The sequence below is a fragment of the Scatophagus argus genome, chromosome 11 (assembly GCF_020382885.2).
Source record: "Scatophagus argus isolate fScaArg1 chromosome 11, fScaArg1.pri, whole genome shotgun sequence".
Taxonomy (NCBI): domain Eukaryota; kingdom Metazoa; phylum Chordata; class Actinopteri; family Scatophagidae; genus Scatophagus; species Scatophagus argus.
This window is the reverse complement of record NC_058503.1, coordinates 12,841,698-12,869,138: the sequence shown is the minus strand read 5'-3', so window position 1 is coordinate 12,869,138 and position 27,441 is coordinate 12,841,698. Positions and strand designations below refer to the sequence as shown.

The window sequence follows — 27,441 nt, the reverse complement described above, 5'->3', positions numbered from 1 at the left end:
TGGCAGTTTTTAAATATGACTGTAATGTAATGTGGGTTTAACTAACAGCATGTTCACCTGACAGCTTACTGTTAAAGGTGACAATAATGCATAAAAGGTCACACTTTACAAACAATTGTTTATATGTATAAAAAACTATGCAGTCCACGACATTCATTGTTCAATGCACTGTTGTCCAGCTGAAAAAAAAAAAAAGAAACCAACAGAAGGTGTTAATTTCAATCATGTCACTGATTTAAATTATCTTGGTTTTTAAAAAGCTGATGCCTTTTAAGACACAATATCTGACACTGTATATCCATAGGAGTGGCAATAACAGCAAAATACAACCGACAAAGGGTTTGCAAATTGTATCTTGAGAAAATATGACCTAAATTTCAATATACAATGAATTCAGATATGATCAGAATCAGCCACGCAGCATTTCTGATTTCCATCTTAATGGCTTATATCTAAAATTGGTGAAATCTATTTCACTGCTCCTGCTCTACAGTGAGCTCACAACTAATTTCATGAAACACAAACATTTCATTTAATCACATACATTTAAAATGAATGTACAGTGCAGGCCAGTGAGGTTGTGTGCCTTTTCCCTCCATCTGTACATTACACGTCTCTTTCTTTTCTCCATACAGCAGTCTCAGTCCTGCTTACAGGGCATGCAGAAAGTGACACTTCCTGAGAGTAAAGTTCATCTCTCAAATAGAAAACAACAATCATTTTCTCAGAGAAAAAATATATATATACCTGAATACTTAGAGATGCAATGACAAAGAAAAGTAAGATAGCTTAGTTTTACTCAAATTTAACAGGATTGTGGTATATCAATCCCCAGTATTATACAGGTTTCAAATAAAAAAAAAAATGATGCCCTTGTTGGGATTCAACCATCATTAGCTTGGACAGATCACACATACACATACACACACCCACACTCTCTCTCTCTCTCTCACACACACACACGCACACACAGAGGGTAATAGCTGTATAAATATTGCAGTTTCAGTGAAAACGCTTTCATTGGTGTCATTATGTTGTTGGAATCACCAGCTGTTTGCAGCACACATTCAGCCCTACAATGCGGACAAAAAGTACAAAGAGTCATGTTTGGCCTTACCGCCACATACAGGCACACGTTACAAGGCCAAAGAATAACGTTCACTGGATAAAACTGCACATCATCTCCAGCGCATGCAATCAGTTATTATTCAGTCTAACTTCAAATTCAGATTTTTCTCAAAAAGAAAAATAAGGAGGGTGTGTGTACCACAATGTGGACAATAGTGGATGGTCAAAGTGCTTTCAGTTAGCATGGCTGTCCTGTTAGTCTGTATAACTCGCTTCTTCAAGGCACGAGAACAGTGAGAGTGTTTGTCCAGAAAGGCCTCGCAGTTAGGGTGAGTGTGGGCCCCTCGGGGACCTCCTGGGTCCCTTGTTCACAGAGTGATTCGGGCACAGTGGTGTTTGAGCTTGCAGGGCAACACGCCACGATTTAGCTGGTAAAACTCCACCAACTGGATCAAGTCAGTGAACCGTGTGTGACCATCATCCAGACTGTAGAATACGTCCCCTTCATCATCCATCTACAGTGGAGGACGCACACACACACACACACATCACACACAAAAAAGCCATCGCACACAAATGATGGGTGACTTACTGAACATATTGCTGACGTGTGGAAGTAGTTTATGAAGGAATGTGAATGAAAAACTTGCATGTATGTCTAAACAGAAGCAAACTGTACTCACAGGTAAGATCTGAAAGTGTTTGATTTTCTGCATGTGGCACAGTGACAGTACAAATGTCTTAGGGTTGCTTTGGCTGTCCCTCAGAAGAAATACTCTGAAAACAGAGAGAAAACTTTAAACTGTTGTTCACCTTTTCACCTTATTACCGTTTTTCTTCAAATTGATTAGCTAAAACAATTTTGAAAACATCACGCTAAACTGTCTGTCCAACCTAAAATGGGTCACCAGAGAACATGGATTAAGCTCTCTTCTATTTTCCTTTTGGAATCTGGTGCCAGTATGTTGACAGATGTGAATATGTAAGGATATATTCAGACATCATGATAATGTGATGAAAATAAGGCAGCTGTAGTGGCTCTTTGCCACCTCACTGTTGAGGATCACGCAGCAAATGCTCTACGCCCAGCAGCCTGCCTACGACCACCACACCTAATGTCCTTGCTGACACAATGTTAACAAAAAAGAAAGGATTCTAACTGCTTACCCATCGATAAGACCCTGTTGAGTGATGAGCCGCTGAGCCTCATCCCGAGACATTTTGCCGTGGAACCAGGACTGAGTTAAGTGTAGGCCTGGAGCGCAAAGAGAAGAGACAATATATTACAAATTATTTATCTCGCTTGTGTGCAGCAAGACAATCGAAATAATAAGAAAGGGTCACACCAACCAATATTTGACACTGAGCTCTGTGATGTGGAGGGGCTCCCGTGGCCGCTCAGACGGTGACAGCTTTTCTTCTGCGGGAGAAATGAGTTACAGCCACAACTTCAGCTGACATATTGTGACAAGTAGTTGATTAATCCAGTTTCTCTTGCATTTACACCTACAACTTTTGGCTTTAGCTTAATTTTGTTAAGTCACTGTTTGTCTGAATATGTTCTATATTGTTCAAAAATACTTGTAGTACTACATAAAGTAAATACTAGTTTCTTAATAACTCTTGTTACATGGATATTGATAGATATGATGAGCTTGTAAACTGTAAGTGCATGTGGTTAGCTTTGAAGAATTTGTTTGAGATTCATTTTTAGTACCATTTATTTAAAGAAAAAATTAATATTATGTTCACCAAAACCTCCAGTTTCCTCTTTTTTTTTGCTGTTTACAGTGTTGGGAAATGTCTCTTACTGTTGTTTCTCTGGCAGACAAAGTTTTTTATCAACATGACTCACCCTCCATGACAGGCCTTCCTCCACGGCCACGGACAGCGCCTCAGATGGGTTCTCGATCACTCGGCTCTTTTGTCCGGAAAAGTCCATGGCCACCAGTGAATTCTCCGAGATGCTTCTCTGAAATTGCACACATACTTTCACATGTCATTTCTTCATTGATTATTTGAGTTTCATATTTGCTCCAATCACTCCTCAGTTCTCTCCTTTTTTGCTTTCCTTTCTAAAAAATACAGTGTCAAAATATATAAAAATAAATATATATATATAATATGTTTTTGTATAGTGTGGAAGAGACAGACTTTTGTTGTCTTATGGTATTGTATTGCCATCTAGTGTCTGAGTAACGTGATTCCATCTTCATCATTTCTGGATGATTCCAGACAGAATACTGCATTGAAAAGGGATTAAAGTGGCTTTTGAAAAGAATGACACACGGGCACATTTTAGTCCTCTAAGCTGCCATATAGCGAGTGGCTCAATGCACACACTCAAGAAAATTCGTCTTATCAGGATTACCAAGAGGCTTTTAAATTACCACATTCGTTTCAATACCACCTACTAAGCATTAATCGAGTGGTGAAAACAATGTGAGCAGTGTTTACTTTGAGGACAGAGGGGATTCAAGTCCATCTTATCCACTCTGTCCTTATTCAAACGATGTTAAGACACCTATCATTGATTATTAATATGTAATTTAATATGGTACTGAATATAGCTTTTATCTATTCTTCAGAGACCCCATGAATCAGCTTACTTGAGGAAACGTGTTTAGCTAAATCTGTCAAGTAAACAACCAAGGATTCAACAGCCTGGCCTGACCCTGCATTTGGCAGATTCATGTGCTCCTCTATCTTTCTAGATAATCCTCTTGGCAAGGCTGTTGGTCACATATGACCCTCTGACAGCAGAGAAGAGGTGATGAGTTGTTAAATCTGAGAGCAGCTGATCAACATGTATTTTTAGAAAGCAGAGGGTTCATGAACATGTACAAAAGCCATAAATAGATTGTGTTCACTGCAACGAAAATACTCCCAGTAGAGTCTGAGGCTATTCTGGGACACCGAAACTACATTAACAAACCGAAGGTGCCTCATTTGTCCTATGAAATTATATTACTACACTGTCGTATATTAGCCTGCGCAAGCACTATCATATTTTCGAGTTTTTTCTGGCTATGTGATGAATAAAAGTCCAGTATTTCTTTTTCACTTTTGTTTTGTCTTTGGTCTGCTTTCCACCAACTCCTGAGCAAAATATCTGGATTTTTCCTACTAAACACTCCACACCATGTTCCCCTGCCAGCTGGTAACATTATCAGTCTGTTGTTTGGTGCTAAAGTGAGTTTATCTGATTTTTGGCTGGAAAAAAAAGCTGCCTGAGGCAAGAAACAAGGTTGATGAGCACATAGTTTGTAGGCTGTGGTAATGCTCTGTGGGTTCATCTCAAGGAGTGACCTTGCTGACAGTCTTTTTACCTATTGTTAAAACAAAGTATCTTCAATGTGAGGATGTGACCATTTCAAGCCATTTCAAGTGAGTCACATGACATAAAAATAAATCCTTCAGGTTACCATAGGTGAAGCTTTTTGCTTCTGGTGTGGCTGAATGAAGTTTTGGTACAGCTGCATCCCATACTGAAACAGACAAAACGGCAGCATATTAAAGTCAGTAGGCCATACTGATGAAAGTGGGCAGATAGACATAAATCAGTCTTTACTCACTGTATTTTATTTATAGACATGCAGGAGAGTGACTAACGCTCTAAACCGTATCCAGCAGATATCCAGACAATGAACACATGCTGCTTCTATAAAAAGCAGGAGTGCTAATCCACCATCACTCAGTAGTTTCCCTTGACCTCCTCCCAAAGCTAAATTTGATTCTAGCACTGACTCAGCATTCCTCTTCTAAGACATCAACTGCAGTTAGTTATCGGAAAGCCAACCTTTAACAAGCGCATGGCTGTAATCCAGCAGGTCCTGGTCTGCTCATCATCCGCACAAAGCAGCTTCAAGTCCCGGGCTGAACTACACTTTGTGGACTGTAGAAAGAATTTAAAAGGAGACAGAAGAAGCTCACCATGCTGAGAATCAATACTGTACTTGTGCTCCTTTTGTATGATCTTGGCATTTCTAGAAAGTGGTGGTACCTTGACACAGAAGCCGTAATCTGTAGGTGCTCCATGTAGTTTTTTGGCTGACAACACTGTATAGACATCACTGTCACTAAAGTCAGCAACGAACTGGAGATGTCTTGGTTCCTGACAGAGAAAAGGTCATCACAAAACAGAAAGTACATCAAAGATATAAACATTCATGCAACATCAAAACAAAGATTCGAGTCTAGTTTTCCTGTCCACAACAGCTCTGAAAATCAATTGTATGTGAAGGATGGAGACTCATCTAAGGTCTGTCTTGTCTTGTCTTGTCTCTTTGATGTCTTTTATGATGCAGTGACTAATTTGAGGAACATCATACAAAAAGAATAAGACACAAGAAAGTCACTTTTGGAAGAGAATGGGACATGCATATAAAAAATAATGAAAATATAATGAAAAATGAACGGCTGATAAATCATTCCTTCATTAGAATCAAACCACACTTGCAGTCTAATCTTTTGGGGAGAGGGAACACAGTAACTCAGTTTGGACAAAGGTGGAGCACATGTAAACAATGCATATTTATCAATAGAATAGCAACGTTATCAGTTATTCTGGGTGTGGTTGACCTATAAATGTAATGAAAGAGATAAGGATAAAATTAAACATATTGATAGGGGAAACAGTATCAACAGCCACATTGTGCTAAAGATAAATTTCTAAGAAAAAAAAAATCCCACAAAGACTACCATTGTTCTGCTTTCAAGTCACACACCATTCCTTCTTTCTCATTATAAAGTAAAGCCACAGATGTTAGTGTCTCTGCTGATTGACTACCAACGTGTCTCACAAAAAAAACCACAGATGAATGGTAAAACCTGCAAGAGCAAAAGTGGGAGCCATACCAAAGCCTTGCTGCACCCAACAACAAAAGGCCTACTGTTGTAGGAAATGAAGGCAGTTGAGAAATGGTATGTTGACGTGGCTGGTGTCTAGGTATAAGCTTCACTTGCCAGCAGCATTGAAAGTTCTGTTTGTGCCTGGCTGCTATGCCAGCTGACCTAAGGAAAATCAAGCTCAACCTGTTCCACTGCCCTCTCACAACAGGACTGAGATAAATACAGATGATGAACTGGTGACCCCACAGTGCACAAACACTGTTTTTTTTTTGTCAGAGATGATTACTATGTACACTAAACACAATGTGCATTCAATTCAAGAAAAGAGAAAGCATTATGGACCAGCGTAATGTAATTACATGTCACAATGGGACTGCATGCTGTTTTGGTTGTATGCAACAAATAACCCAGATTTCTTATATTTCATTTTGGAAATGGCTTATTTTGTTTCACTGACCTTGGAAGTTCCCTTGTTGGAGAAATAAAGCCCCGACCTCCGCAGCACAAAGTAAAACTTCTTCCAAGACTTCCTGCTTTGTTCTTTGGCATGGAGGTGTCCATGTATCTCTGGACAGGTGCTGGAGTTGAGAAAGGTCTGTGATGGGTAGAGAAATATATACCCATAGACAGTAGATTCTTAACACAACACATTTAGACGGAGGTTCAGAGCCTCACACTTGACACACAAGGGCAAAGAGAGGGCACCGTAAACAGAGAGAACTTGATACCTGTATAAGCTGAGAATGATCCACCATCCCATTGGTTTCACTGGATATGGAGACCATGTGATCTGGGAAAAAGTCCTGCCAGTATGAAAGCCAACATCAGTTATAACATCAACGTTTAAACTCCACCACTCACACAGTGCTGGGAACACAGGTGGCCTGGTTTAAAAAGAGAACATACCAAATGCAAAATGACGTATATATGAGCACAATTCCATCACAAACTCACCAGTGGTTTCCTGAAGAACTCATATTTAGCATAATTCTTCCTAAAATACAGTCGGCTGTCTGAGTCCATCCCCCAGCCTGACAGCACCTCCATAACAGATTCATGGTCTTCAATGGTTCTTTCTGGTGAGACCAGGAGGAAACAAAATAAATGACAGATTAACCTGCATTTCACTGCTATGTGGATAAATGACGGCCAAGTAGAATCACCTGTAAAGCCAAACCAACATTAAAGATATTTATAAAATCACAATGCAAAAAAGTCATCAAAAGATGTCCAGTCAAAGGTTATATTTCTTTACTTTCAGTTTGATTATTGAGTTTGGTTTTTAATCTGACATCAAACAAGAATTTTGAATGAGTATATAACTAGTAAAGGTCGACAGCCGGTGGATTTTCAAAGGCCGATATTGGAGCAAAAAATTTAAGCTTTAAGCATTGCATTTTGTCAACACAAAAGAAGGATTTAAACAGTTACTTTATCTGAACAAATAAAATAAATGTCTAAAAGCATGCTTGTCACTGGAAAGCAATAACATGTAGTTTTGAATAAAAAAAAAAAAACACTGGAACAGAACAGATGGATGAATTATGTAATGTGTGCAATAGTGTGAAAATTTGCCTGATAAATCTTTTATGCAGTCACACCATCTCCTTGCAGATCAGTGTTAATACATCATTGACAAATGTGTGTTTTCACCGTTGGCTTAATAAGTATTGTAATTTATGTCATTCATACACCAGTCTTGAATGCTAATGGAGGAAATGTGCATGTAATGTACAATAATTCAAGGCAAAGTATATGTTACAGAATCTAAAGCAAGTTATTTTCTGGATTAAAATGTGTTAAACCCCTCTGTAACAACTGGTGCATGACTTTCAGAGAATACCAGTCAGATTAATAGCTGGTGGCCCTTTAAAATTAAAATGGCTCATATCAGAAGCAGCAGGTTAATGCTGCTTTGAAATGTGGACCTCACAGCCATCTCTCATGTTTCACCTCTAAAAGCCATGTAGACAATTCAGTTACAGCTGAGTGGGAGAAGATCTGTACCCTAATGTAAACACTGATGTCTTCATACATGCATTGTACTTCCTTTCACTGCTGGATGAGAAATAATATTCTGCAAGGGAGATTTATAATTGATGCCTCACAGTGATTAAAACACAATCAGTACCAACATCAGATTCCCTCACAATCGTTTTTCATGTGATGCCCAGGAAATTAACTGGAAACAGAGGGTGCTCTGCTCCACTCTATCTACACGTCACCACCTGATTACGGACCGCCACTCCTCCCATTAAAACCAAGCAGACCTCACCCTCAGGACTAACAACATGAACGTCACATGATTAATACCAGTGCATACAATAAATATGTCAAAATGAAGTGTGCTTCATGTATATTTTGACAAATAACACTTAATGTGAAGTGCCTCTGCAGTCAGCTATAGCACAGTAGCTAGAGAGTACAGTGAGCAGCAACTGGCAGTTACTGTGGTGATTTGCTGCCTCCCCATATTTTTGGAGCAACCTTCTTGCCATATTTTACAATTTGCTGCTATGAAGAAAACTTTATTGTTGCTAAGATTATGACAAGCACTGACTCACACAAGAAATTAACAACGATATAAATATGTCAAAGGGAACATCAAAGACAAAAACAACATCTTACCTATTCCCAGGTGGGAGAGGTGTTCAAAAAGAGTCCAGCTGTGGTCATCAATGCAGTGGTTCTTCAAGACAAACAGCTGGCATATGTCCCGGGCAGTAATATCACTGGGAACCTCTACTGCTCTGCTAGTATTATCTTCATTATAAACTTTGATTACCTGCAACAGGAGTCATTAATCAGAGACTTTTTAACCTTCAAGTAGTACAAGCTGAGTGTTATTATCGGCTTGAATTAATGCAATGAACAGATGAGGACAAGTACTGGACAAATTAACCCTGTTGGCCCCCGGACAGCAGTTATGTAGCCTGTTTTCTATAGCAGCAACAAAATGTTAAGAGATGATGAAGATGAAAGAGATGAGGATGAGGAAAACCTGACCATGTTCAAAGCATGTTACAGAAGAAAACCATCTAGTAATCTCACGAAAACCACAAGACATCAAACACTTAAAAAAATGTATCCAGTTTTAAGTAGAACTTACCCCCCTGTTTGGAGCCAGGCAGGGTTCAGAGTTTGGACAAGCTCTGTAGCCTATGCACGGCTGAGTGCACAGCATTGCAAAACAGAGCTTCTCTTAAAAAGAAAACAAACATAAAATACCCAAAAGACAGCACGGCAAGTGTCAAGTGGAAAGCAACAAGCCTCTCTCTCCCTCTCTCTGTGCTGTCGAGGAGCTACAAAGCAGGCAGTAAGACAGAACTGCCTCTTAGCACAGGGCTGTCCTGACTCCACACATATATGTGGGCTTGATACCAAATCACCTGCTACCTTTCTCCACCACTAAGAAGAGGAAGAGAAAGAAAGAAAGAGACAGAGAGAGAGAGAGAGAGAGAGAGAGAGAGAGAGAGAGAGCGAGAGAGCGAGAGTGAGAGAGCGAGTGTCCTAGACACACACTGTACACTCACACACACATACACACTCATTTAAAAATGTTCCAGTATTCAACAGAGTTTATGTTTTTTTCAAATATTTATTATTACATATATATTTTAAAAGCAAAATCACTGTTTAAGTAATTTCTACATGCACATCTTGTGCCACCTTCAAAGATGACTGTCATAAATTATCTCAATCTTAATCTCTTATCAATTTTAGAAAACTAGGAAATACTGTGAAACAGTCTATTTTTAGTGGTTGAGGAGATCTGTCTTCTCATATCAGATTTGTTTATAAAAATAATTTTCAATTTTCTCTTCATTATATGACCACAGAAAAGGGCTAAAATTGTAACTCTGTCTGTATTCCCTTATTTTGCAGGTACTTTGCTGTGTCTGTATGTTTCTGGACATAAGCCTTTGTGCAGAACTGTCTGTCGCCGTCTGTCTGTCTGTCATACTGAAATACTGGTCTGTGAGCCACACAGCAGCAGGCAAGCTGAGCCGCAGCCAAATTGCACTTCGACTGTATTCACGCAAAATCTGGAGGGGTGTGCAGAGGTGTGGGCATGGCAAAATTCGTTGAATTTGACTCAGCAAAGAATTAAAATAAATAAAATACATTATAATATATAAAATGTTATATAAAAGGATATATATATATATATGCTGTAAAATGCAGTGGTGACCTGTTGTGTAACAGTAGTGCACAAGAAATTTGCACTCATTTATGCAGCACGTCATAGGCTTATGCTAACATTGGTGACTGGCAAAAAACAGTGTATAGTTTTTTCTATGGACATTGACAGTTATTACTGAGCCAAATTTTCTTGCCAACCAATGTTTTAATGAGCTCTATTAGTAGTTTACAGCTGATTTTTTTTGTGGTGGTGGTGGTGGGGGCTGGTTGAGCTTTACAACAGGGGCTGAGGTTTGAGTCCTCAAGGAACTATCAGCAAATGGGAGCCTCCTGCCATGACATCACCTCTCAGAGTAAACCCTTTAGTGTTTAATCAGCCCGCTAGGAGCCTTACAAGACAAATACCTTTGTTTGTGGATGTCTTACAAAGACGGGGGCCTACATTAAACAGATTACTGAAGCAGACAGTGTTTCAATAACACTGCATCATAACACTGCAGGTTAATTATCTAAAATCCTTTTAAACCAAAGACAAAGACAACAACGCTGAGAAACTGACACCATACTGCAAAAATTAAAAAAAAGTGTGCATTTTCTGCACTGCTGCTGATAAGTGCATCTGCTCTAAATTTCATTTAAGTTGCTGAGAGGAAGTGGCTTCTTTAGTGCTGGCCAAATCAAATCATTCAGGCATCATATTTCACCAGGAACAGGGTAGGGTAGGTTTGTCAGAGGGCGAGGAAACCGTTTTGGTGCATAAGCATTACAGATGTGATACTTTGTGTTTGCATTATGTAGCTCAGACCAACTGAAAGTGTTAGTTTTGTGCAAATTTTAGTTAATCCTTAATTGATCTAATATCGATATATCGGTTACATACAACCACACATACAACCACAGAGTGAGAATAAATAGAATCTATACCGAGACATAACAGCAATTGAGGGAACTACTGTATTCTGCTTGAAGATATGAAAAATTAAACTTTTGTTGGCATCAAATGCAACAATGAAACACACCATCCCATCATCATGCTGTGAGATTGTGTCTCTGGAGGAATAGTACAGGATGTCATAGGTGCCAAATTCCCAATCATAAAGTGTTGTGTTTACCCTTTGCTGTTATTCAAAAGTAAAATGGACAGACTGATGTTAGTAGCATGATACAGTGTGAGGGCATGGGAAGTATCCTGATGTGACACACGGTCCTTGTGACAATCTAGGATATCTATGAAACGACTGATGAAACAAATGTGTTTTCTGGGAAGTGCTTTATCACCATGTTGCTGCTGCTGCATCTACTGAACATCTATGCCACACAAGCAGAGCAGTCTTCTGTGCTGTCTCCATGGTTACTGTGATAGTTTTACTTTTTTGTGACATTTGCATAATTATCACCAAATATTTGATATCTGATAGTGGGTTACTAAAATGGTCATTACATGGTTTGCTACCAAAAGCTATTTAAAAGCACAGCACCAAGGAGGAATGGATTCTACTCAGCAGGTTGTTGCAGATTCATTATTTAACTTAAAGGATGTCTAAGTTGTGCAGAAATGCTGTTTGCAAACGTAAAAAAACATATTACAGCATAAAGTAAGGTGTATAAATTTTATACAAAACATTTAGGATTTTTCATTTGGTTCAATAGTGCAGTCATATGTGTTTGACTTTTTACAATATTGGGAAATCTTGTGGAACCATCAGCCAGTGTTGTGAATCACAGCAACAAACCAAACAGGACACACTGGTCATATTTATTCTTCTCTTCATGTTGTTTTCTCAGAAAGCCAAGCATACTACACAGGTATACTGTACAATATAGAGCATATATTGTATTCAATACCAGGAGGTTGAATATCAGTAATTCTAATTACAGAACTCAGAACGTCATTATTTCTACAAACAAACCACTGTATCATGATTATGCACCATTTTCCAATCCAGGTAATTGAAAACTTTGAGTGGAAGGTACTGTTAATCATTGATAAAGAGTTTCTAATGAGTGGCCAGGCAAGGTAGCATGCTGTGTAAATGGCTGCTGTCTTTATCAGTGAACACAGTGCTGCATTCATCAGCGAGTAACCCTGATCCAAATGCACACATGCATTCACCTGAAAAGCATTCAAGTCTGTCTATGTTCTGCCAATTAAATACACCTTTTATGCTGAAACATACAAAAATAAAAGAATGCTACCTGGACAGTTAATTTTAAGTTTGATTACTGTTGCTCACTTTATGGAGAAGAAGAAAGAGCAAACTGGCTTCAGTACCTCATATACTGAGATGTTTTAGTGAAATCTTTGTTGCATTCATGGAAAAACAAGAGACCACTAAAACAAGAGACCACAACTTTGCCACTGCTTTGTCAATGTTGTGGTCTCTTGTTTTAGTGAAATCTTTGTTGCATTCATGGAAAAACAAGAGACCACAACATTGACAAAGCAGTGGCAAAGTCAACCTCATTTGACTACTAGGGCAACCATTTGTTTCAAAGTACAGACAGACAGTTTTGTTTTTATATAACTTTGTATTACAACTACTATAATGTAAGAAATTCATCTAAACTTATCTACAAATCTAGTAGTAATAGTAGAGTTGGATGATTGAGCCAAAAAACAATAACCCAATTCATAATCTAACTGCAATCTTTTTTTCCTCTATTTTGAAAAGCCCTGTAGACTACAGCCAGACTTGAAATAACCAAGGAATTCTTGCATTTGCACCAGTTGATGACAAGTTTTCATGCAAATATGAAACTAATAATATAATTTGCTGTGTGGTTCATTGTACAGACCAGAGCAAAGGGACGGATGCCTCCAGCAGAAAATAGCTTCAAGCTATGGAGGAGAGAACCATGGGCAGAGCCAAGAGCTAATGTACAGTAACGTGTTCTGGCTGCTTGGGGTGAATAAACCTATGTGGTCAAACTCGTGCAACATAACACAAAATAAACAATGCAAATAAACTGAGACGATAATGGCCCACCCAAATTAGCTGGGATTAGCAAATTAGCATTACAATGGGTCATCAGAAACCTATGGGCTACATCACGGTGGCTCAGTCCAGTATTTGTTGAACAGTCTAGGATGCCACAGTGAAGTTAACCGGATACGAAGAAATCCCTTTAAGCTGTTCCTGAGATATCGCACTCAAACGAACGGGATGAATGTGAGGTCACAGTGACCTTGACTTTTGACCACTAAAATCTAATCAGATCATCCTTGAGGCCAAGTGGACTATTGTGTCAACGTTGGAGAAATTCCCCTAAGGCATTCCTGCGGTATTCACAAAAATGGGATAACAGGCAAACAGACAATCCAAAAACATAATGCCTCCCGCCTTGGATGGCATGGAGGCATAAAAACAGTCTGGACAAGGCAGAGTGAATCCAGACATTGAGTATGCAGCACTCCATATAGTCTTGTTGAACATAAACTCCACTATTAGACGTTCTTATCTCAAGGACAGGACGGTGTGAGCCATTTTGCCAATTAAACGGCTCTGGTTTAACCTTGAACTGCACTCCCACAGCTGCAGCTCTATCACTGAGTGCTGGTGAAGGGTGGCCTCCAGCCGTGTCTGTCTCAGAAACCACTGAGAAATGTCCTCTAGGCTGAAAAAACTGACGGCCTCATCCTCATGTAGGCGGTCTCCCTGATGGCTCATCCAGATGCAACAATTAAAATAAGAGACAATGTTATAAAGTTTGCCTGATGAGCATACTGGAGAGCTAGTTGCTACTTTACACAGTAAAATGACTGTTTGGTGCGGCCTTACTGTAACATTGTATATTGTAATTATATATTGTAACAACTACTAAAAATTTGGTCTCATTTTTATTCTACAGAATTTGTACATGTTGTACAATCATGTTGTACATGTTGTACATACATGTTGTTTTTTTTCAGGTGAGTTTTAATGCACCCTAAACACACATATTGTAAATTTGCAAGTTACCTAACATTCCTGTCATGTCTTTCTTTGGTTAGGAGTGTATTTCTGTGTTAGTCTGCTATTACTGACACACGGATCAATATATATTATTAGCAAGTCGGATTAAACAGTAGAGCAACATAAATGTAGTATGAGGTAAACTGGCACCAAATAAAATACATTCTTAGCCAAAAGAAAGATATGACTGTGACTTAAACATGGGTTAGTGGTGCACTTCAGATGGAAAGAAAATGGATCACAACAATTTTTTTTCTCTCTTCCCTCTCAGGGCTTCCGTAGATACTAATCATTACAACAGAATACGTGAAAAATATGGTCTATTGCTATTGTTAACTTTACAAGCATTTACGCTCCTTGTAGACATGAACTGCACATTTTGCATTTACACAGTCAAGTGAGTCAGCTCAAGTAAAAATAGCAAAGGCAAAATTACTATGAATATGTCAACAGAATATGAACTTAAAAAAGATAAAAACATTTTTTTTTTTTTACACAAAGTGATTTCTTAAATAGTGCTCACATGAGGATGGATCTTATCCAGCACCATCTAAAAAGACTGAAAATTTAGAATGACTAGTAAACATGATCAGAGGGCAGTGGTTCACTAATGAAGAGTGAAAATGTTCAAAAGCTAAGCGATAGTACAAAGGAGATCCAAGTAAGATTCCTACCCGCTTCTGAAGACAAAGTGGTGTGATGGCAGGCAAGGTGATTCTTCTCGCATGGAAATTCATGCTTCTGCCTTTGGTGCACAATTAGCAACGTGAAAAATAGCCTTACATAGTAACTGAATATCAGGATAATGTTCAAACTAACGACCTGATATTAATAATATCTAATACAATAATTAATACAGAGGACTTTTTTCTGTATGGTAACCGTTAAAGAAACTATAGAAAAACTGTTAACGGTGACATCCTTCACAATGAAAGTGTGAGAAACGAAGTGATGTTGCCTCCCCTCAACGCTAAGTCCTCCTTTGTCCTTGGGAATGTGAAAGCTTTTTCCTTTTTCTCCCCTGTTAGAAAGGCAGTTCCAATAAACAAAATTTAAAAAAAAAAAAAAAAAAAAAAAGATTTTCACATGGCAAACAGAGTGAAAATATAGTCTTGAAAAAGCACTAATGTTTGGAAATTCTGTCTGGTGATAATGTAAAACCACAGCAAAGGAGCTGAAGATTTCCCAGAAAGTCCATGCATCACATTGTGTTTGCATACTTTGTAGACAGACACAACATGGCTATTTTTAGTCTCAGACAGCGAATACATTTCTCTAAACAAATATTCATAAGCAAACTTATGAACCTTTCACATTAATGTTGAATTTCCAAGGTGTGCTGATATTAGACACTACTGCTACTACTGCAACTATAACACACGCCTAAATGACATGTTTCTTTGTCTTTTATTGCAAATACATGGGCAACATGTTTGGTAGACATGGAAATAAAAAACCTAATTAACAATAACTATATATTTCAGTCTTAACAATGTTCTGTAAGCTTGTGTCAATATTCATACATTGCTTTGGTAATATGGTCATGCCATTTAAGCCCTTTTAGGAAGAAAAGAGAGGTCCAAAATAGCTCTTACTCCCACAGCTACAATTCACAACCCACATCTGTTTTACTGTAAGACCAGACAAAGAGGCCTTGTGAATATAAGTGTGCCATCCTTTCAGGACACGCCCATTTTCAAGCCTCAATCTTTTCCATTACACTATTAAAAATTAGAGACCAGTATCAAATTAAAAAAAAAATTTAAAAAAATTAAAAGGTTGAGAATTACACGTACTAAATAGAACTATACTGAACTTGCCATTTGAGAACAGTAAGCACAAGTATGAACAGCTTGTGTGAAAGATAGCAGATACTGTTGATACTATTTGAATAAAGCTAGCATTTGTTTGAATTTATAAGGAAGGACTGGTCACAGACCACAGTGGGGCTGAAACTTTATGCCTCTTTATTGTAGATTACATGCTGTGGTGTTATGTGAGCGCTAACTGAATGACATATACTGAATAATAACAATAAATTAATACTGTGGTTCATTTGCTATGTTTGGGCATCAGAGATAAAGCAGCTATGTTGCAAATCCTGTTATATTTGTTTTCATTTAATCTCCACAGATACATTTGGAGTGCATGCCATTGTATTTAACTTCATGGCACTGCATGTGGAAGTTCGGTACCAATCGTTGTCCTCTCTTTCAACTCATGAGAACAGACAGGAAAAGAAGAACCTCCCACAACAGATTTCATGTTTATCTTGAAACACAGCACACTGACTTGTGAGAGCACAGACAAGTAGACGCTGCCAGTTATCGCACAGCTAAAATGAATTGGAATTAATGGAGCCAGAGTGATAACAGAGTCTCCACAACTCCCATAACATCGCCCGCTGCAGACACATTGTCCTTGACCAGGGTTGGTTCAATCAAGACCCCTTGCAGGCTCTGTCAAAGTAACAAGAGAGGTGCAGTGGTGCGTGAATGCCGACATGCAGAATATGCCCACCTCTGTACAGGGGGATTCACAGTATATCTGTCTAAAAACAATCAGAGGTATATCAGCACCCCATCATCCAGAGCAAGGACAACCAGTTATGTTACAGTCTTATCTACTGAAGACTGTTGCTCCCTGATTTTAACCTTTAAGGCAGTGCCTCCACACAGGAAATGGGTAAACCCCTAAAACAGCACCACACCAGGAAAGAGACCAGGAAAGTCCTCCAATATAATGGTGAAACAGAAGTGCCTAAATTTCTTTGTCATTCCAAAACCAAAGAGCTTCATTGGGGTTATAACATGGGTTCTGATAGATCAACTAGTTCAACAATAGTAACTTTGATCCACACAAAAAACAATCAATAGTTTGACTGACTAGACTCAAGTAAGTTTGCATTTTTAGGTGTATTCACACAGTATTTAGCACTGTTAGTTCTGTTTGGTGGACATACTTCAAGTTTCAGTAAAAACATTCACATAAATGTTTTGAGATTCAGCAACAAAGCAGAAAAAAGGGTCCATTTTGAAGAATGTATTTGGTCTCATAGTAAAATTATAACCTACTTTAGAATAATTTTACTATTTCTACAACAACTATACAGTGATCCTATAGTTATTATATATATAGTTAAAATTTCCCTTCACTCTTGTACTGTATGTCAAAGCCAAGTGGTGCCAAATCCTCGACAAACTTGGACAAAATCAGGGCTGTAAAGCCAGACAATGCATCTTGATTGAAGCATTCAGACCAACAACAAATATCATTTTATCTCACATGACTGTCTGTCTGAAAGGAGTGTGAGATAGAGAGACATAAAGAGAAATATGAGCTCCACGTGCATCTCCAGATGACTTCCAATATATAACACATATCATCTGTTAGGCACAAAGCTGTATGAATGGATTACGAACCCTATGACTCCTGATACTACTCCTGATTAAACTATTGCTTTGCAATTCATTATCACATTATTAACCACTCAGATCAAATGAAAACTTTGCCATTGTTTTCTGAAGACAGGCAGAAATGGCATCAGTACAGCACTGACGTATTAGTAAGCAGATAACTGATAATTGTGAAGTAGTTATGAATGGATGATCAAATGCTTTATGTCTATTAAGTGTGACCATGAAGACCTGATTACATCTGCTGTAGAGAAGGGGATGAAGAACATGGAAATGGTGCATGTAGCATCTGAAATAACATCTCTAAAGGAGCAGGCATTTCCTCTGAGTCATATGGCTAAACTGAAAACTCAACACCGTCTGGACGCAGACTGTCTGTCTGCTTCTGGTTTCTGGTGAGACTCCAAGCATGACTGCCCACTATATGCCTGGAGAGTGGAGGCTGTGCCAACTACTTGGACTTCCTCAGAAAAACTGTTTATTCTGCCATTGTATCATGAAGACCAGCCAGTTCTTCCATGATGTTACACTCAAAGTAAGCTTAAGCTGCCTTTTATCAAACTAAAGGAATTGTCTTCGCAATGACCAACTGGTAGCAGGATAGGTTTATCAATCCTACAGCACTTTCATGTCTTGCTACATTTTGTGTGTTTTTGTCCACAGTAGCATGGTGCTGTGTTTGAGCCAATGGTCTTAGAAGCTAAACCAATGGTACTGCCAATGGGATCTTTTCCTGAGGTCAAACTCAGAAGTGCAGGATATTTTTCCTTTTCAAGGTTATTTGTCTCTAATGTCATAGTTGTATGCCTGAAACAGGCATACAGCATATTTTGATTTATTCACCATTGAAACCGATCTGTCTTCACAGTCGCTATGATCTTAAAGCATAATATGTAGAATATCGTAGAATAAGCTGGTGTTTGCAAAAATACAATTCAAAGTTGACTGCTCATCGGTGTTCAAGAGAAAGAGAGAGAAAGCAGTAATAGTCAAGTGAGCTAGACAGTGAATGAAGAGAGAGCTACAGTTAGCGAAAACAAAGCAGTGAATCAGAGAAATAAATGCACCCACACCTCCTCACAACCCCTCCGGATTTTGTGTGAACACAGTCCAAGTGCACTTCATCCTCTCCCTGTGTGCCTCTGCTCAGCCTGCCTGCCTTTGTTTAGCTCACACAGATGTGTCTGTGTCTCTTTATGACAGACAGAGGAAGACAGCAAACTTGGTCGCTACATTTTTATGAAGCCTTGACTTTGCGCTTTTATTGGATGGAAGATCCACAAAGGCTGACGAAGTAAGAAAATAGGGAAATACAGGCAGAGTCTCAGTCTTTTGTGTGAATCTATACATTATCTTTCAAGGAAACTGCTGCATATTATAAATTTAACCTATTGTACATATAAGTACATATAAGCAGTAATTTTTAATCACTTCATATGCACTTAGAAATGTATATTTCTGAAGACTGCTAACAGCAAATCTAGGTTTCTCACAATAACATAATGTGGCAGTCTGGATTGTGGTTTTGTTATGGAAATGCAACCATTAGACCGAAAACACGGGGCTGAGAAAGGACTCAGATAAACTGGTTTATCATGAGTTTTAAATTATGTGTAAAACCAAACAATATCAAGCAAAGAATCTTGCCACAATTCAGCAAAGCCATGCAAATCAAGGAAAAGGAAAACATGGTCAGCTAGACGCCGAGTTGTTTGAGATGCCACAACAACAGACGTCACTGCCATTTTCCTAGCTTGCTTGTTCAAAAATCTAAGCCTGTCCTTGGTAGAAAATTATTTTCAAATAATTGTAACTGATGGGAAAATTACTACCCAAAAGATACACTGGGAAGCCCAAAGCCTCATAGAAAAGTTATAAGGGTGGGTGAGGGGATGAGTGTCGTACAGTTGGAACAATGATGTCATTGGTTTCTTGTGTGCTACTGAAAGAAGGTCAACCCTGTGACACGAGGATTGTAACACAAAAACAGCTGGTCAGTCTGACACACTCTCTTTGTCTTCCCAATGCTGCTGCTGCTGATGAAAAGACTAAGTAAGAGGCTGTCAGGCCCATGAGGCACAGGCCTCATCAGTGAGATACATAAGGATCGCTTTAAGATTTGCTAACAAGGGAACCACATTGCAGCAGAATGAGGTCAACTAGGTGTCTTTTTGCTCCTTCACTGAGGAACTTGAGGATTATTCTCGCACGTATCAAAGAAAACGCCAAATCCATGCAAATCCCTAACCTGTCTTCACAATAGGCTGCTGAGAACACAGGAGAATTGGCAATCACTATGTAATTTTCTGATGTGAAACCTTGAATTGAGTGAGGATGGCATACAAGGGCTCATTTGAGACATTGTATATTGAGAGACCAATCTTACCGCAGCACGTGCAGAGGAATAAACACAAATTTGACTACATTCTCAGGCCAATCACACACATACTACTGAGAACAAGGGAAGCTTCAGAAAAAACTAGAAAACATGACTTTCTGTATGTATTTTTTTTATTCTCAGCATGAGAGTAACACTCAAGCACACAGAGGTCTAATACTGCCAATAGTCCTTGGTAACTGCTGAGCTCTGTAATTTAAAGCTTTCCTATGAGTCACTGCTCTGAGCTGCCCCCCTGCTGCTACACAGACACACACACACATTTATACACACACACCACAGAGATACTGAAAAACCTGAAATCAACTTCGGCATACAGCATAGGGATCCACATCCAGGAAACATCTAGTGGTTGACAAACCAGACTAATTTAACAGCCCTGGAAAATGTATAGACAAAATCCATTATGAAACCCTTGCACTTTTGAAGCAGACCCATAATTGTTAGCTTTCCTACATAATGAATGTGCTCTCTTTTTAGAATTTGGCAGTGAGTTCTGCACAAACTGTACAAATCAACTGCAGATCACAAGGTCAAATTAAATAATTTTTTGCTGTGCATAATATTTTTTTTCCCCTGAGTGTCTCATTTTTTAAAAGAGCAGAAGCAAATAACAATTATTTATCATGAACTGCGGATCTCCTGCATTGTGCCTGTGCAACTTTTTCCTGGACTGATCTATTGTCAATACAATAGAAGCACAATACTACAATGTGCTAATGACAGAAACAAAAATGTGCTAATGCGTAAATGTTCTTGGTAAGGAAAAATATCAAATATTTAAGAATACTAAGACTGTTGTTCAGTTTCACCTATAAGTAACCCTTCGCTAAACCTCTAACTGCAAACAGCCGTTGTCAAATCATAACTTAGCAACGATTACGTAGACATGAGCAAAAGACCTGGAGTAAGAGCAGTATTCAAATGTTGTGTCTTTTCATGACTTTTTCAAAACCAAAAACACAAGAACAAAAGAACCGGGAATGTATTAAACAATGTGTTCGTCTGCTCTAATGTAGGCTGTAAATGTCAGCATGCCCAGTTAACTAACTTTCTAGTTTACAATCAACAATGGTAACTTCCAAAGCCAAGGAAGATATCAGAAGTGGCTATGCAAATTATGGGTGATGTTAACAGGTTTGTCTAACTCTATTTGGTTTGAGGATGCATACAGACCCTTGTACAGGGTTCTTTCAAAGTGGAAACAGTAAAAGTCAGCTACAGACATATTTTTGCAGCCAGCTAACTCCAAAAAAGGTAGCAATAATTAGATGGCTAGATAGCAAGCTACAGATGATTAAGTCTGATAGCAATGGTTGTAACTACAGCTGACAAAACTGTTGTTGGCCAGCATTGTAGCATTTTTACTACTTCTGCGTGAAATCAAAGATCCAGCGTGAAATCTAAGATCCTGTTTTTCCAGTGGTTATCATTGTCAAAACTGGAAAGCTTGACAGGTGTAGCAACAATACATAAGAGGGGTGGGGCTTAAAAAAATGGTCAGTTGGTGACCAAAGTAAGTTAACAAAGTCTACAACAAAACTGCCATAACTGTCTCAAGATCTAGATAGCAGGGAATGCTTTTCCAGTACCAGCAGGTACTTCCCCACATTTAGTGCATGACAAATCACACACCCTATGCTAAAACAAACGGACAAGAGTGGCTGCTGGGCACCGTGCCAGGTACTTCCTGGATAAACTATGAACTTATAATCAAATCTGAAATGCAATATCTACATGGTGATATGAGACATCACATGTATTATCCATTTTTATAATGTTCTGTGGCGATTGTTTGTAGGTAGAAATGTGGGCTTTTAGAAATAATGACACTGTGTGCATGGACAGTCTTGAGTGTGCTGACTTTTTCTCTCCTCAGTGCAGCCAATTTACATACTCACATAACTACTATCCATTTGCTCTGAAGTTTCAGACAAGTCACAAGCCACGCATCATCATTTGTCTGGCACTTCTTCTAATTATCCAGTTATCGAGACTGTGGTGTCTGAGGTAGCATGTGTAAAAGGTTTACAACAGAGGCCAGCTTTTTTTCAAACAATATGCCTCTTTGTGTCACCCTGAAATACTGTAAATGGAGAACTCACCTGAGTTGCACTACTTTTGGTCCATGGTAATAAACATTCAGAGACAAAGGGGGAGAAGGTTGAGGGGATAAGCTCAGGAAAAGGGTTTGGAGCAGGGGAAGAGAATGACTCCTCTCCCTCTTTATTGTTCCTGAAGGACAAAAAAAAAACAAAACAAAAAAAAACACAGAGAGAAAGAAACAAATGCTGCATAAAATATGTCAATTGTTATTCAGAGCTTGTTTCAAATTCTATATGAGATTACAGAGTTTTTAAATATGTATATCTGACTGAATTTTTGGGCAATGTGTAGAAAATGATGCAAATATCTACAATACTGTATTTTATGCAACATTAAAGTATCATACTGATATACACACGCTTCAGTAAATTCAAGCAGATACATAAATTACAGCTTTTTTCTGTGCAAAATCAAGCTGTGATTTACATGAACAATGGTTCATGTATCTCCCCTAGTTTGCATGCAAGTGTCAGTCCAGACTGAAATTTTATGACCTAGTATTAGACCTCATACTAGACATATTTCACAATCTATACCTGGGAGCCGTTACAACACATTGCTGGTTCCTCTATTGCGTGTGTCCCATGCAATGGAGAGTATAAATGGAGCAGGTGATAAACTGACAGATCTGACAGGGACACAAAGCTGTCTCTGTATGGTCCCCTCCTGATCTCAACTACCAGACGACACACCCCACTCATAAGCAGACTTTTGATAAGGTGGCAGATAATGAATATGTGAGCTCGCCACAATAATACACAAGCTAAAAGACATAAAACTACCTGAACTGCTGGCTAGAGGAAATTATGTTTAATAACAATAAAAAAAGCACAAGCAATGAGTAAAGGGATTTTTGTGTCATAATATTCTAATTATGAGTGACTCATCCCATCCCCTAAGAAATGCATCATTCTCATGTGGAAATGTCTGACAGCAGGGAGTAGCCTGGATATTTTCGTTCTAAAATACATTTAGCATGCCTTTGCAGTGAACCGACTAATCTGAATGAATCAGAAAAAACAACAGTGTGAACAGGTCATCTATAATGCCATATTTCATAATCAACATAATAAGTTCAGATGGAGTTAGATTTCAGCACAGTTGCATATGAGAAGGCCTCAGTGTCTGAAAGGTGCTGCTCTCTGACGGACGCTTTTACTGCTCTGTAAACACAGCAGTTACTGAGTTACTAATTATCTCCAACAAACTAACAGGTGCTTGATTTGATTCCTGGTTTTTAACTGCACTGTTGAAATAATACATTACACTTCACTGACAGCTGCGTTTGGGCCGAGCCAATTGTGTTTACCAGTACTAAGTCTACACTACAGTTTTTAAACAGACTTCCATATCTCTCTCCTGCAATTAGAATTAGAGTGTTTTATTCTTCTGCAAAGCAGGTCATGTTGTAAAATAGAGTAGAAAATACTTTAAGTTTTCATGCAATTGAATTTATCTTAATTGAATCTTACAGACTGGTGTCCTTCATGGCAAGTGTGAAAAAAAAAAAAAAAAGAGTCATACCTGTTCCCCTTGCAGAGCGTAGTCCTGATCTTCTGGGCATTTGGTGTTAATAAAGGAGCTCGCAAAGGGATGAGGGCTGAGCTGGGAAAGCCGCTCACATTACCCTTGCCACTGTGAAAAATCTCTGCTTTCTCTCCGAGGCTTCCTTTAGTGTGTATTTCGTCCAGTGTGTTATTCATATCACTCATGTGGACCAGCTAAATCCAAGGCATCATCTGGAGCAGAGAGAAGAGACAAGCTGTTGGACTGGAGTGTGTGCAGAGCACAGTTAGAGCAAGCTGGCTGGCGGGGCTTCTCTGCTTACAGCTCAGCAGACGTGCACATGCACGCGCACACACGCAAACACACACACACACAGTGTTTCTGGCTCATCTGCTGCCCATGAGGCTGGCCCAGTGGGGCAAAACGATCCCTCCTACCCAAACATGATCCACCACAATAAAGATATTTTTAACGCAATGTCTCCCTAAACAGTTATCCTTGCTCTGACACAACAGCATACTAAGAATCCACTAATCTGTTCAGCCTCCCGAAGCCTCAAGTTCATGTTTTAATTTCCCTCCTTTTTTGACATAGTTCCCTTTGCCACCTGGAAGGCAAAAGTGTACACAAAGCACTTTTTCACAAGGAGGGGCGGGGAGGGGGGTCTTTTGCTCACTAATGAATCTGGCAGCACCATGAAATAAACTGTACTTTTGTCATGGACTTTGCACAGAGATCCAAACTGCACTTTAAACTTAGTACACAGAGTACAACATAGAAGGCATGCAGTTGTACGGGGGTAGCCAGCCCAGAAGACTGATTGTGTTGTGGGTTGTGTCATTCAGTGACAGGCTCCATGTGGGGGATGGTTGGGATGATAACATCTTTCTGAAAGGTAATGTGTAACAGAGTCTGGACAGGGTAGGACAGGCTACTGGAGATACAGACTAACAGGCAGAACAGGGTTAAAGCAATACCTCACTACATTAACAGAAGACAAAGCTAACTTGATTACCTTGGTAAATATGTCAAGCTGGTGCAGTGGTGAAAACCCAGTGGTTTTTACTTTCCAAAGGAAGAAATACAGATCCCAAAATGATAAAAGACCATATTTATCTTTTGTGTGATGTGGCCTAATTATCAAAGGAAATAGTTTGTAACTGGGAAGTCTCTTGCTAGGAGATGGACCGAAGTCTCCGACCTGTGTCTCTGTCACCATTGATCCACTACCTGCACCGACAACCACAATTGGTACATTGTATAAAAAGTACATTGAAAAAAAAAACAATCAACTGCAAACAAATTGTGTTTACCAATAACACTTTTACAAAGTGCTCCCAGTCCCATGTAGTACTGTCCTCTATACATTCATGTCCTTCACAGAGAGGTGAACCTCGCTCCATCCTTGTTATGAACAGCTCAGCCTTTTGAGGACGCCCCTTTCATGCCCAGTAATGATAATATAACCTGTTACAAGTTAACCTGTTTATGTGTGCAATGTTGCAGACTGGAATTCCCCGTTTTTCGTTGACCCTGTCCCAACTGGTTCAAATTTTGTTGCTGGCGTCAAATTCAGAATAAGCATATGTTTACAAAAAATATATTGTGTTGTTCTGATTTCTGAGAGCACAAAGCATTAAGAGACTGGGTCCTACAGTGGACTGATACAAGGACAAGAAACCCCAAGTAGCAGGAGAGTGCCAGAAATAACCCTTAGCCTGGAACACATTCTTTTGGTATCAGTCAATGCAAATGCTAATTACACTGGTGTAGGATGAACACCAAATCTATTTTAGGGACTTAATAGGAGTGCTTACACTTTTTACACAGCGTACATAACAAGAGACACAGTTTTTTTAAAAAAAATTATATCAATAGCTCCGCAAAGAATTAAAGGAAAACCTTTTAAAAATTTGCATGATCAATATTTTTTTTATTGCAACAGTTTGCATCACAAATACTAAATCAATTCCCTCACCGCGAACTGATATCTGATTGTGTAATGTGACACAATGCAAAAAAGAAAGTTCTTCCACTGTCGTTCGAAAATATAGTTCAAAGTAAAGCAAAGTGAGGTAGCACCTCATCCTTGCTTAACCGAAATCCTGCAGGACATCTGTCAACAGAGCATGGACAAGGAGATGGTGGAAACTGATATCTCACCTTGCTATCCAGTAGCCAATGATGGTCAACAACCTGCAGATGCTGGATGTGTCCCTGTCACATCTGTAACCACAAGACCTGACCTCTTTATCAGTTAAGAGGTTAATTTTACAGAGAATGAATAACTTTGCCTGTCATAGGCTACAATATGGCTCATGCTGTGTAACTGCCCTCCAGCATGAGGACAATGAAGACCTCCTGGGTGCTCCATGGCTACTATAAGAACTCTTCAGAGCACCCATCTCTGTCAGCCTCTTGTCATTCCAGCACTTTCAAAGAAGACAGAACTTCTAGGACGGCACAAAAATGCTGTGCTCAGCTGGTCCACCTACTGGCCTGAGTGGTAGGCTACAACTCAGACAAAACATGTCATGCTATAGAACATCATGAGCCCAAGTCAAGCTACAGCTGTCCGGTTCAGGTCACTGCACCCTATCCATCTAATGAAATGGAAAGGTTACAACATTTGTGCACTCAGAAGGTTAGTTTATGCAGAATGGCACAGCAGCTGTTGGAAAGTGCAGGGACAGAGTGGTTGGTTAACACTTGTGCAGCTGCAGCAGACAAACGAGATCCTCACTGGCTCTTGCATGATGTCAAACAGCAGTGATCCTGTCATTTCAGATTGTTAGTGCAGCTGAATTCATTGCATCACGAGAACATGTAGCGTGTTAAGAAAAGCTACGAGGACAAAATTGCCTTGTCCTCAAAAGGATGTAAATATTTTGTCTCTCTCAATGGCTGAAGGAACATATGATACGCTGCTGAAAAAGAGAATTGCACAGGATTCAATTGGGTGTTCTGTCAATCCTATTTCTCTCAAAAAACAATTTCATTCATGCTTTTTCAACTGGCTAAGAACTTTTTTTTTTTAGAACGACAGGAATTAAAGCGAATTAAATAATGAGAAAATGTATACATCTTTAAATTCAATAATCCAATCACAGAACATGTCTACGAGGTGATGCTCACTCGTAGTTTTTGTAATCTTATAATAATCCGTTAGTCGTTTAAATGAACTTAATCGCTACAGCGCAAAAAAACTCCTCATGCACATTAATTTACAGTGTAAACACCGACACTTGGGCGTTAAAGCTGTTATAGTGACATAAGGAGGAAGCAGAGAAATTAGCTGGTAGGAATAATGGAGAACAACTAGACGATGTTAACGTTAACTGAACTTTAAATGTTGAAGGATCAATGCTTTGAGAATAACCTCTGCGTGTACGGGAGGCGAGGAAACCTGTGGGACAAAGTACGACCTTCATGTGTTTCTATCACCGCTAACGTTAACAAACCTGAGAAAGTCAGTGGACCGCCTCGTTAACACTGTCCCGGTGTCCAACTATTTCAGAGACATTTACGACTTTAATAAATTGACGATGAATAAGTGACTGATTTCCAAGGCAAATTCACGCCATTCGGTTAAGTTACATACGAAGGTAAACGTTGTTCTTCACTGAAAAGTGTCGCAGTCCTTTCTGTTCGCTCCCTCAACACCAGCGTGGACTAAAGGAGAAATACCTGAAATGACACACCTGACGTCTTTCTGTTTCCCAGCTGTTCTTACCTCGTGCCTCTTTAAGTTAAGTCTCCAGTTCGGACCTTGAAACCCGGTCCTCATAACGCTGCTCCGGTGGGAAAATGAAGCTCTCTGTTCACACGTGTGGCTCAGGTGTTCTTACTGTAACGTGCTTTGCGTCACAAACCGTGATGACGTTTTTTGTTTGTTTGTTTGTTTGACCTATTGTGAAAAACATGCTGTTTTCAGCGGGATTTCAGCGGTTTGCACAGGAAACGTAGCAGCCTGCGTCGTTTGTGCCCCCATCTGAAGGCA

The 27,441-nt window shown here is 39.2% G+C and overlaps 1 protein-coding gene across 6 annotated transcripts; it reads right to left on the bottom strand.

The window, feature by feature from the left end:
* Nucleotides 1-212: 212 nt before the first annotated feature.
* grb14 (growth factor receptor-bound protein 14) lies at nucleotides 213-27,425 on the bottom strand. Of its 6 annotated transcripts, none has more exons than XM_046403142.1 (15): nucleotides 27,175-27,425; nucleotides 23,460-23,674; nucleotides 21,935-22,064; nucleotides 8,548-8,704; nucleotides 6,874-6,995; nucleotides 6,648-6,722; nucleotides 6,377-6,514; nucleotides 5,072-5,182; nucleotides 4,868-4,963; nucleotides 4,494-4,556; nucleotides 2,924-3,040; nucleotides 2,419-2,488; nucleotides 2,236-2,323; nucleotides 1,752-1,845; nucleotides 213-1,583 (listed from the first exon to the last, which is right to left on the bottom strand). In XM_046403142.1, exons 2-15 carry the CDS (start codon nucleotides 23,645-23,647, stop codon nucleotides 1,437-1,439), a joined length of 1,596 nt encoding a protein of 531 aa, XP_046259098.1. In that variant the 5' UTR covers nucleotides 23,648-23,674; nucleotides 27,175-27,425; the 3' UTR covers nucleotides 213-1,436. The 6 variants fall into 6 exon arrangements, with proteins under 6 accessions (XP_046259098.1, XP_046259101.1, XP_046259102.1 ...); XM_046403145.1 differs by lacking the exon at nucleotides 27,175-27,425 and adding an exon at nucleotides 27,043-27,139; XM_046403146.1 differs by lacking the exon at nucleotides 27,175-27,425 and adding an exon at nucleotides 27,065-27,118.
* Between the last annotated feature and the right edge of the window lie 16 nt (nucleotides 27,426-27,441).